General features: G+C 44.8%; 1 protein-coding gene across 4 annotated transcripts in view; it reads right to left on the bottom strand.

Annotated features, from left to right (window-relative positions):
* The window catches only part of KIF27 (kinesin family member 27), a 70,954-nt gene extending 59,018 nt beyond the window's left edge, over positions 1-11,936 (bottom strand). For 2 of the 4 annotated variants that reach the window (XM_068236981.1, XM_068236964.1), the window contains exons 1-2: positions 11,835-11,936; positions 962-1,320 (exon numbers count right to left, since the gene is read on the bottom strand). In XM_068236981.1, the coding sequence (XP_068093082.1) occupies positions 962-1,259 (298 nt within the window). In that variant the 5' untranslated portion in view covers positions 1,260-1,320; positions 11,835-11,936. The other 2 variants (XM_068236971.1, XM_068236972.1) reach the window with 2 other exon arrangements.
* Between the last annotated feature and the right edge of the window lie 534 nt (positions 11,937-12,470).

A 12,470-nucleotide genomic window follows, 5' to 3' on the forward strand; every position in this document is an offset into this window, starting at 1 on the left:
CAGGGGATAGGTGATTCTTTTGCCTTCTAGGACAGGCAGAGGTGGAAGAATTCTTAATGCTCATTTCCATATGCGCGCTTTCAGCCGCGCTTATGGAAACGCGATCGCAGGAACATCCGAGAGTGCATAGACTGCACTCTCTGTTTCCATACATGCGCAGCGATTCACCACAGAATTGCAGCGCATGTTTGCACACATTTTGGGGTGATTGCTCCTGCGATTTCATTCATTATAATGAATGGGATCGCAAGCGCTGCCTCCGGGAGAATCACGTGCAACGCAGAACCGTGCTGCATAATGAAAACGAGCTCTTAGTTGTCCTCGAACACCAAGCTTTAATTTGTGCTGGACAAACTATTTACAATATATGCAAAAAAATAAACATAAACAAAACCTGGTCATTTAATTATGCTGCAAACTAATCTTAAAACGGAACTGAAGATTCATTAAAAACAAACAGTCCTGCAGCAAAAGGTAACATGGCAACGGCTACGCAGTTGCTGTTGACTTACAAGTTAGCGGAAACGAAGCTGCACAGCAGTGGGAAAACGGAGGATCATAGAGGACCAGCGCGGGCACAGGGCGGCTGCAGAGGGCTTGGGTGAGCCCCAGGTAAGTAAACTGTTTTTAACGTATCTTCAGTCCAGCTTTAAACACTGCTGTTTGTTTTCCACAAGGTTATAAAATTGTGCATGCGTTTTTCCGAATGCGTTTTTCCGTATGCGAATTTATGTGTTACTGTATGGAGATTTTTATGCAAATCAAGTGTCTAGTATAAACTGTAAGAATTACATGGGACACGGATGCGTGTCAAACAGTCTGAAGGGCACAGGGCTCTACAAAATCAATTAACACTACATTTCTCCCTGGACAAAAACGTATTTGTAGCACAAATATCATAACTTGAATGTGAGCCAAAAACATCACAAATTAACGTACAAAATAATCTTAGATAACATACCAACATGTCCTCCTCCGATTGTGTAGGTCTTGCCAGAGCCTGTCTGTCCATAAGCAAACACTGTGGCATTGTATCCTTCAATCAATGACACCAAAAGTGGTTTGATGCAGTTGCTGTAAACATCATCCTGAGAGGAGGCCTTCCCGAAAACGTAATCAAAAGTGAAGAGGCGATCCTTGCCAATGATGACCTGCTGTGTGTTGGGCACAAGGCGCACACACACTTGCTGGTTGTGAAGAATCTCTTTGGACAAAAGAGGACGGATTCTCACTGCCACCTTCACTGGAATTTCCTCCATGATGTTTTAGCTGCTATGAAAAGGCTGAATGAAAGTCCACGCTTGCAGTTTAAGGCATTTTCTGCAAAATAGGATTCACTCTGATTAGCGGTAGGGGCCTTTAAAGTGAACCTGTAACTTAAAAAAAAAAGTTACATACTTACATACTTACATCAGTAACCCCTCTGCACCTTACATACTTACATCAGTAACCCCTCTGCATCTTACATACTTACATCAGTAACCCCTCTGCATCTTACATACTTACATCAGTAACCCCTCTGCATCTTACATACTTACATCAGTAACCCCTCTGCATCTTACATACTTACATCAGTAACCCCTCTGCACCTTACATACTTACATCAGTAACCCCTCTGCATCTTACATACTTACATCAGTAACCCCTCTGCATCTTACATACTTACATCAGTAACCCCTCTGCATCTTACATACTTACATCAGTAACCCCTCTGCATCTTACATACTTACATCAGTAACCCCTCTGCATCTTACATACTTACATCAGTAACCCCTCTGCATCTTACATACTTACATCAGTAACCCCTCTGCACCTTACATACTTACATCAGTAACCCCTCTGCATCTTACATACTTACATCAGTAACCCCTCTGCATCTTACATACTTACATCAGTAACCCCTCTGCATCTTACATACTTACATCAGTAACCCCTCTGAATCTTACATACTTACATCAGTAACCCCTCTGCATCTTACATACTTACATCAGTAACCCCTCTGCATCTTACATACTTACATCAGTAACCCCTCTGCATCTTACATACTTACATCAGTAACCCCTCTGCATCTTACATACTTACATCAGTAACCCCTCTGCACCTTACATACTTACATCAGTAACCCCTCTGCATCTTACATACTTACATCAGTAACCCCTCTGCACCTTACATACTTACATCAGTAACCCCTCTGCATCTTACATACTTACATCAGTAACCCCTCTGCATCTTACATACTTACATCAGTAACCCCTCTGCATCTTACATACTTACATCAGTAACCCCTCTGCATCTTACATACTTACATCAGTAACCCCTCTGCATCTTACATACTTACATCAGTAACCCCTCTGCATCTTACATACTTACATCCGTAACCCCTCTGCATCTTACATACTTACATCAGTAACCCCTCTGCATCTTACATACTTACATCAGTAACCCCTCTGCATCTTACATACTTACATCAGTAACCCCTCTGCATCTTACATACTTACATCAGTAACCCCTCTGCATCTTACATACTTACATCAGTAACCCCTCTGCATCTTACATACTTACATCAGTAACCTCTCTGCATCTTACATACTTACATCAGTAACCCCTCTGCATCTTACATACTTACATCAGTAACCCCTCTGCATCTTACATACTTACATCAGTAACCCCTCTGCATGTTCGCGGTGACCCTCACCTCCATGTACGAGGGAAGCCGCACTGCACTGGCACCATTGTGCTCACACCTGAGTTTGTGCATGACTGCCTCCATGCTGCTGCACAGGCAACAATGGGTTCACACCTGAGCAGTAGTACAGAGCTGCACGTGCGTGCCGTATTTTGCGTCTTTGCAGTGTGGCTGCACTCGTGCATGGAGGGGAGCGCGGCTGCGAGTAATATTCGACCTAAATGGCAAAGATTGTTTAGATGGTCCCAGTGCAGTGCAGGAGGAGTATAGAAAGAGGTTTCCCCCTACTGAGGTAAATATCTAACTTTTTTTTTTAAGGGAACCCAAGGTGAGAGGGATATGAAGGCTTCCATATTTATTTCCTTTTAAACAATACCAGTTGCCTGGCAGTCCTCCTGATCCTGTGTCTCTAATACTTTTAGTATTGGATTAGTCGCATGCTTGCTCCAGGGTTTTGACTCAGACACTACTTATGCCGAAGATCAACAGGGCTACAGAAAACTGGCATTGTTTACAAGTAAATAAATATGGACGCCTCCATATCCCTCTCACCTCAGGTCCCCTTTAAGGTTACAGGTACACTTTAAATATGAAATAGCCATATACAATATCTCACAAAGCTTAGAAAGATCTCAGATTACCAGTATAACACTTTCATATTGCAAATGTGGACCAGAACCTGAATGAACAGATTTCAAGGTATTTTTAAATAGAGTTACATTTATAATGATAACAAAACAAGTTAAATGACTTGGCGCTACTATGACGGACATATGACTATGGTAGGGACATTAGACTATGACTGTGGTGGGGATAGATTGCGAGTCCCTCTGAGGGACAGTTAATGAAATTACTATAATGCACTGTGGAAGATATAAGCGCTAAATAAATACTAAATAATAATGAGTGCTGTTTGAACCCAGTTCTTAGAATAGTCTATCACATTGTTCAGCTGCAAAACCACCGAAATGAGCTCCTTTTTGTTGCCCTGTAATGCAACCTTAGGCTCTGTTCACACTCTATTTGTTATGCATCATAAAAAAAATGTTTTGACCGGTACAGTGTAACATACAGTCCACAGACTTTAGGAGTGCACCGGGAGCGTTGCCCGGTAACCACGCTGTATGCCTTGTGTTATCCCATCGGAAATCATCACACCACAAAAGTAACAGTGTAAAAAGCCCCACTGAAATATAATTGCATCGTGTTGGGATGTGATTATATTGTCGGTTGTAAGGCAATGGACATAGCGTGAAAGGAGCATTTGTAACCAGCCAATCAGTGGTTGACACACTGGCCCCTATTCAATTAATTTTTCCCCTGAGTTACAGGTTGCCCAGCAAGCTCATGACGAAACAGGACTCCTAGGAGTGTGTAAGGCACCCCTTACCAATTAAATATATTTTAAGCCACCAGCAAGCAAGAAAATACTAAAAATAAGATTGACATATCATATCAAGTTGGACAATTACTATTATTAGTTAGTATTTACCGTCATATGTCCATTGTATTTTAAAAGATACGCTAGTGCAATTCGGGGCTCCAGCGATTCGGCTCGCCCCGCGCCGAACTGCCTGGCGCTGTAACAATATGTACTCTAACTACATGCCTGCGGCTGCCGGACTGGAGCCAGGTTGTGAGTAACATCTCCCTCCAGCTCTGCTGAGAGAGGGGACAGTAGAGGAAGGGAGGGGAACAACCTCTGCCACATAAGGCGCCTGTAGGCACGTGCCTACGGTGCCTGATGGTAAATCCAGCCCTGAGTTTTGGATAGGTAGCAATAACTACACCCACACCATTCGGCCAATTAGAACACTTTTTGTAGAGGGTGTTGCAATTGGAGACCTCTTCCCTATGAGGTTTCCTGCTGGGTCACCTCAACCATACTAGTGCCTTTTTCAGTGCAATTCCCTCAAACAAGTCAATTTAGGCCCGGTTCACATTAGCGTTCCCTGTCCGGATTCACCGGGCCGGATCCGGACCGTATACTGTACAAACGGTACGTACGTTCCGCATAGCAATGCAAAGGCTATGCGGACGTTCACACGCGTCCGTTCCGTACAGTACGGAGCCGGACCGGATCCGGAGGCTTTTCCAACATGCACTATTTTTTGGGTCCGGATCATCCGGCCCACGCACCCGGACCGGATCCTGACTGCACCATCCGGATATAGAAACCAATGGGGAACGGAAAGCACAGAACACACTGGAGACAAACACCGGACGTTCTACCCCACTTCCTATGCGTATTTATAGCGGCCATTTTGGATGGGGACACATGGGCCCAGCATATCTGGAGTGGAGCAGCAGTGACACACGTGCTAGAGCTGTTTGGCAGTATGTCGGAGGTGGAGGTGAGGCCTACAGCAGAGGACCTGATTCTACAGGTGCACCAGGTGCACCTTCTGCAGACCCCAACAATTTTATGGTAATTTTGTTATTTTTTTACCCCACGGATCCGGATGGCAGCCTGATGCAAACGGACCGGATCGGATCCGTTCCTGATCCGATCCGGTCCGTTTGCATGCCAAAACGCAAGTGTGAACGGGGCCTAAACCAATTTTCCTGACACAGAATGCAGTTGCATAAATGAAACAAATAAATGAAAGTGCAAATCCATATCACCCAGATGAAAAAGCTGTAAAAAGATACCCCTCCCCCGCCACAACTTCCAGTCATGCAGACCATAAATAATCCACCAACAAGGGACACTTTCAGTTTTCAAATCACACCAGTTCTTCGATTCTCCTTGGGCAGCCTTTGGAAATACTCGCCTCCCCAAATACTTCCGAAGATGAGCACATGCGCAGTACAGACGCACTAATTTACAGAAGCAGTCACGGACGCAAGTTCTTCTAAACACTGCGCTACCAAAATAACCAGAAAACGCTCATGAAATCGCTTACAAAACACTCATTAAAAACGCTAGCAATTGCGATAGCGATTTGCAATTTTAGTGAGTTCCAGGCCTGAAGTGAGTTTACTACTTTGCTTTAAAATGTGTTCCCATTATAACTTGCAATCACAAAAACCGGAAAATTGATACTTACCTACCGGTAATTTTCCTTTCCCGATGCTTACATGTCATCACACATGGGTAGATGCCCCGCCCACTCTACCCCACAGGATCTCAATTAGTATAAATTCTCACAGATTCTGCCCCCCCCCAGTCTCCGTAAGCCTCGACTTACCGAAGCTCACAGGAAGGGAGGGACCGGTGTGATGACATGTAAGCATCGGGAAAGGAAAATTACCGGTAGGTAAGTATCAATTTTCCGTTTTCCCTATGCTTCCATGTCATCACACATGGGATTTAACTAGGAAATGAGAAGGGAGGGATACAATATATAATGCTTCATCAAAGAAAAAATTAATTATCCATATATTTTGAGTTATCCAATACAACTTTACCAAACATTAAGGTAGATTGTGAAGACACATCAACTCTATAGTGGCGCATGAAGGTGTTAATTGAAGACCAGTTAGCGGCCTGACACACTTTTTCCGCGGGCACCTTATTTAAAGCTGCCCATGACGTGTACATACTCCGAGTGGAGTGAGCAGTCAATTGTTGAGGGGGATCTAGTCCCCTAGACTTGTAGGCTGTCTGAATAGTTTTAACAATCCATGAGGATATCGTCCTTGCAGAGATATGAACTTTTAAAGTATGATATCCCAGTTCCTTAGTTAGACCTCTCTATAGGAATTCCAGAATGTGATGAGGTTCAGGTTTTGTAGGTTGGAAATGTATCTCTCTTTATAATTGTAGAAATTTGCTCCAAACTCTTTGGTAGGTAGAGTTTGTGGTGGGTTTTCTGGCACTTAGCATAGTTTTAATCACCTCATGTGAACATCCGGCCCTCTCCAACCTTTTCCCCTCAATAGCCATGCCATCAGATTCAGTTTCCTGGGATTCGGATGAAGAATTGTTCCTTGTGACAGCAGGTCTTTCCTGTACGGGAAAGGAAGAGGTGACTGTAACCTCATTTCCCACAGCAGGGGGAACCATGGCCGATTTGGCCAGTATGGAATTAATGCAATCTCTGTCATATCCTCCTTGTAGAGTCTCGATAAGAAACGTTGTATCATCGGTATAGGGGGAAATACATATGCAATTGTAAAGTTCCAATCTGCCGTCAACGCATCCACTGCTAGAGCCTGCTTGCAATGCATCCTGGAAAAAAAGTGTTTGCATTTGGAGTTCATCGGGGTTGCCATGAGGTCCAGTTCCGGATTGCCGAGATGTTTGCAAATCCATTGGTATACCTCTAAGGAAAGGCTCCATTCAATGTTGCTCAATGTTTGTCTGCTCAGATAATTCGCTAATACGTTCTCCTTCCCCGGTATATACACTGCCGACAAGTTCCACAAGTGTTGTTCCGCATACTGGAAGATTACTGCTGTCTCCTGGAGAAGTGATATACTCCTCGTTCCCCCTTGTTTCCGTATGTACGAGACAGCCGTGCTGTTGTCTATCCGCAGGATTACTGTCTTGTTCTGTATTAGATTGGTGAAACTCAACAGCGCTTGGTATACCGCTCTTATCTCCAGAATGTTTGATTGAATCTGAGTATCTGAGTTCTCCCAGCGACCTTGTGCCGTTAGTGTGCCACAGTGAGCTCCCCATCCTCTCAGGCTGGCGTCTGTAGTAACGGTGATCGAGTTCATAATCTCGATCATATGCCCCCTGGAGAGGTTGCTGTTCTCTGTCCACCACAATAGACTGTTCTTCATTAGCGTAGTGATTCTTATTATTTGATTCCAATTCTTCTTGTTCCATTGTGTTAGGAAACCCCATTGGAAGGGCCTCACATGCCAATGTGCCCATCTTACTACCTGAATTGTCGAGGTCATAGAGCCCAGTAGACTGACACATTGTTTTGCTTTCAGTGTATCTAGTGACATGACTTGATTTATCTTCTGTCTTGTCATCTTGGCTTGTGGAAGACTCACTGAATTCTGATTCGTCTGAAATAGGGCTCCCAGGAAAATCATTGATTGTGTAGGCTCTAACTGACTCTTGTTGCTGTTTACCTTCCATCCGAAGTGCTTGAGGGAGTTGAGAAGGATTTCCTTTGCATGGTTAAGGTTTCCTTGTCCGAGGCTAGAAGTAGTAGATCGTCCAAGTAATGAAATAGACGTAATCTCCTTGTTCGTAGTAGGGCTACTAATGAGAGTAGAATCTTGGTGAAAGTCCGCGGTGCCGTGCAGATTCCAAATGGCAAACATGTGAATTGGTAATGATTCGGGCCTACTGCGAACCTTAAGAATTTCTGGAACCTCGAGTGGATAGGGACGTGCAAGTAGGCGTCCTCGAGGTCCGCAGAAAGCATCCAGTCTGATTGTCTTACAGCCTGTATGACTGATTGTAAGGTCTCCATCTTGAATTTCTTGAGCCTTATGTGTTTGTTCAGGAAACGGAGATCGAGCACCGGCCTCCAGTCTCCCGTCTTTTTGAGCACAAAAAATAACGGGGAATACACCCCCTTTCCCACCTGGTTTTCCGGTACCGGAACCACGGCCCTCTTGTCTAGTAGCGTTTGTACATATTCCTGTAGAATGTCGGCCTTTTCGTGTGTCTTCGGGATTCGTGTGGACACAAAGTGTGCTTTGGGAGGTTTTTTTGAAAAACTCCAGCGATGACCCCGGGATATCGTCTTTATTACCCACGGGTTGTCTATATTTTCCATCCAAATCTGCCCGAACTCCCTTAGTCTGCCACCTACTGGACAAATTTGGACGGATCTCCCGTCAAAAAGACTTGTTGATTAGAAGTCGCTGTGGCTGTCTTCTGACGTGTTATTCTCTGGAGATTGCTGTGGTTACTCTGCCAGTTTTTCTTGAATTCCCTTCCTGGTCTGTATGATCTGGCATTCCGGAGTCTTGACTGCTGGAATCGGTTTACTTGAAAGTTGGGTCTTCTGGGCTTCCTGTCCTGGGGTAATAGTCCGGATTTTCCCCCTGTTACCTCTGGATAGCGTTGTCCAATTCCTTACCGAATAAGTTGTCTCCGTCATATGGTATCTTACACCACTCCTGACGCGATGACTGATCTGCAGACCAGGATTTTAGCCATAAGGCTCTTTTTGCGATAACTGATGACGCCATAGTTCTAGTCGTGCATCGTATTATATCTACAGCGACCTCGCCTACGTAATCTGCCGTTAGGTTGAAGTCATCTAATGCTCTTATTATGGCTTCTTTATCAGCGTCAGCTCGAATTGCCTCTTCTATATCTAGAGTCCAGGCTCTAATAGCTCTTGCTACTGAAGTCAAAGCTACTGCAGGTTTTGTGGCACTTCCTGATAAGGTATAAATTTTCTTTAATTCGGAATCCATTTTCTTTTCCATTATGTCCTTAAATGATGTTACGTTATCCCTCGGTAATGTGATGTGCTTCGCCAAACGTGTCACAGAAGCGTCCACGGTCGGTGGATTGTCTAAGGAAATCGAATTTTTAGGTTTCATCGGATATAATTTTGTAATTCTATTGTTCAAAGGTGGTTTTTTATCTAGTTTTTCCCATTCCTCTTTAATAATATCAGAAATTTCATCCATCATCGGAAATGAGGTAGTCTTCTTTTTAAGGTGAGTATAGTACTCTTTATGTTTTCTAGAGCTGGAAGATGGTTGTTCTTCATCTGAGCTCTCCCATTCAATTGCTTCACGTACTGCGTGCAGGTAAGGTTGGACTAGTGCAAAGTCAAAACCTCCTGCAATTTCTTCGGAAGCGTCCGTTGTATTCGGTTGTTCATTTGACGATGGCGTCTGGGGAGGGTGTGAGGCAACGTACTCTCTCATGGACTCCTGGACAGCGTCCTTTATCATTTGTGAAACGTCCATAGGTGTTTGTGACGACTGCCTTGCCATATCTGCAAAGCAGGCCCTGCACACATTTTTGTCTGGCATAGTGTCTCTGTTGCAAGCCCAACAGCGTCTGTGGGACTGGCTCCTCTGAGGCGATCTGCTTCTGTCTCTATACACTGTCGATGACGTAGTAGTTCTTGTCTTTGACTTTGATCTTGACTTCTTCTTATGGTGTTTTCTAGGACTTAATAGAGAATCACCGTATTAGTAAAGTATTTTTTGTTTTTCTCTGGGCTTAAGAACCTACCTTAACCCCCCCACCTTAAAGCCCTGTGCTGGTCTGCTGGAGGAAGTGAAGGATCCATAGCGTCAGCTAAAGCAGCTGAAAGGGAGAAACAAAGTAAATAGGAAGTAACAACAGTAATGCTCAGCAACATAGAGTGAGTAAACTAGCATATTACTCACTCTGCTGCGTCTTCATGCCTCCAGTGGAGGAAGTCCCCGGCTGCTGGTGCGGTTGCTGCCGCTGATGCTGCTGCGGATGCTGCTGCGGAGGCTGATGCGGAGGTTCATGCGGCTGCTGCCCGTGCTCCCTGGCTGCGTCCATAGCGGCGTTCCACCTCAGAGCGTGCCAGTGCGCTGCTGCCACTCAGAGTTTAAATATAAAAGAAAAAATCTACAGGAGTAAGCCCCTCCCCTTCCGCCCAGTGATCCAGCAATGGGAGCGGAGGGGTGTTGGAACGCAGGCGTCGTGCTGGTACGCACGCTAACTCAGCGAGGAACGGCGGCTTGCAGGGGCCAAAGCTGACGTCAGCAACAGCCACCTCCGAAACAGGAGATCGGGCGCCAACCAGCCGAGGACGGAATAATACAAAGGTGAGAAGGGATCCTTCACGGAGCGACAATACATTTAGTATTGTGTGAACCAATCCACCAGGCTTAGGATGGTTATTAGGGGAGCGCAGACATACAGGTTATTTAAACCTTTAGCAGATTATACTGCGCTCCCTTCCCCCTGAGAACCAGCAGAGTGGGGGATTCCCAAACTAATTTATAGTTTAAACGGGAAAGGCATGAAAGCATGAGACTGTAAATACAGTCTCGGTAGGGGGTCCAAAAAAAAAAAAAAAATAATATAGGCAAATCTTGCCCAGCTGTCAGCGATCCTGAGTGAGGTGAGGTAGTCGAGGACAAAAAAAAAGACTGGGGGGGGGGCCAGAATCTGTGAGAATTTATACTAATTGAGATCCTGTGGGGTAGAGTGGGCGGGGCATCTACCCATGTGTGATGACATGGAAGCATAGGGAAAAACATATATATCACAATGTATTTGCATTCATTTTAACATACACTTCAGGCTGCAGTTGCACACGTTTCTGCTTGTTTACGTCTGTGCTTTCATTCCAGTTTCTATAGAGGAGATACCAAAAAGCGCATCAGAACCGCATTTGTGCCTTTTTGAAAAAAAAATTGTATGCATTTAGGTTCTTGCATTGACTATAATGCTACATGCAGACAATCGTGTACTCAAAACTGTCCTTTTATCGGAAAACATAAAAACACACATAAAAATACGTGGAAACTACTCCTAAGTGTATAAGAAAAAATTAAACCGCGTAGACACGTTACATAAAAGTAGCTTGAAACATCCGAAGAACGACAGATTTGTCGTTTTGGACAATCGTAAAAAATGTAGCTGAACAACAACAAGCGACAAATATCAGGTATTCTGACCGATCAATTCAGATGACTACAGGGTAGATATTATTCATATGGCCGGCGTGTACAAGTGTTTCATACAGCATTGTTCCAGAAAATGTACACGTCGTTCGAAATGTCCCTTCCCCTTGCGCGCACAGTTTTTCGAACAACATAATCGTTTGAAATATTGGTCTGTGTGAACAATGTAGTCTAAACTACTTGTCATTTGTTTTGTCGGGTAATGTCGTTTGAGCGACACAGACCATTTGAGTGCGTCGACTTTTATCTAGTGTGCCCTTTAGTGACAGCGTGACAGAAACCCATGGCTGCATCTTGTCCAAGACACTTTGCTAGTTGTGTTGTGTATTTACGAACTACAGTCTCCTTCCACATCCCTTAAAAACGTATTGATTAAAAAGTCATCCTAATCCACCACCACAAATAAAATAAATCTAGGCTACAGAATGGACTATCCACTTTGGTAGAGAATTGATTGTTAGATGATATGTAGGTGACACGAGGAAGATGTCAGCACTATATAATACAAACACAATATAATAGTACACACGCCTCCCCAAGGCAACATGCGCTGTGACGTCTGGCCGGTGTTCCGGGCGGGTTAGGTCCTGGGTGCCGTTACCTGAGAAATTCTGCTCATCTCCGGAGTTGACGGGAACACTTTGTTTTCTCCCGTTGTCATGGCAACCAAAAAGAACGTTAGAAACCACTAGCTCAACCTCCCGACGACGGGTGCTCGAGTGATCAAAAATGCGGAGAGAGTAGAGGAGAAGGCACAGCGCTCCCAGCGGCCAGCAGAGGAAGGCGAGTAGCAGATAACTGCAAAGAGTTGAGCTGCAAATAGGCTGCGTATGCGTGGATGCTCAGCAGCCACTTCAATGCACAAAAGTGCCCATGCCACAGCTGCAGAGGGATTGGTCGTGCCTTTGCACCCATCCCACCGAGGCAATGCGGATTCCGGACTGTGTCGGGACGAGCAGGGAACAGCTCCGGCTCACCACAGGAGGCACAGACAGAGTATGGGACGGGGACGGACGCATACATCCCAAACTCAATAATAGGAGGGAGGGGAAGTACTCAACGGGAAAAGAATCAGCGCAGGGGAAACGTGAGCGTCACACTGGGCGGTGGGCGCTTTGGTAGCCTGCTGGTAGCGCTGCTGCTAATAGGCCCTTTTCCACTAGCAATCGCAATCACAAATGCATTTTGTTATGCGATTGTGATTTTTCATTTGCATTGCATTATCCCTCTTCAGAAA

Source organism: Hyperolius riggenbachi, chromosome 1, assembly GCF_040937935.1.
Source record: "Hyperolius riggenbachi isolate aHypRig1 chromosome 1, aHypRig1.pri, whole genome shotgun sequence".
Taxonomy (NCBI): domain Eukaryota; kingdom Metazoa; phylum Chordata; class Amphibia; order Anura; family Hyperoliidae; genus Hyperolius; species Hyperolius riggenbachi.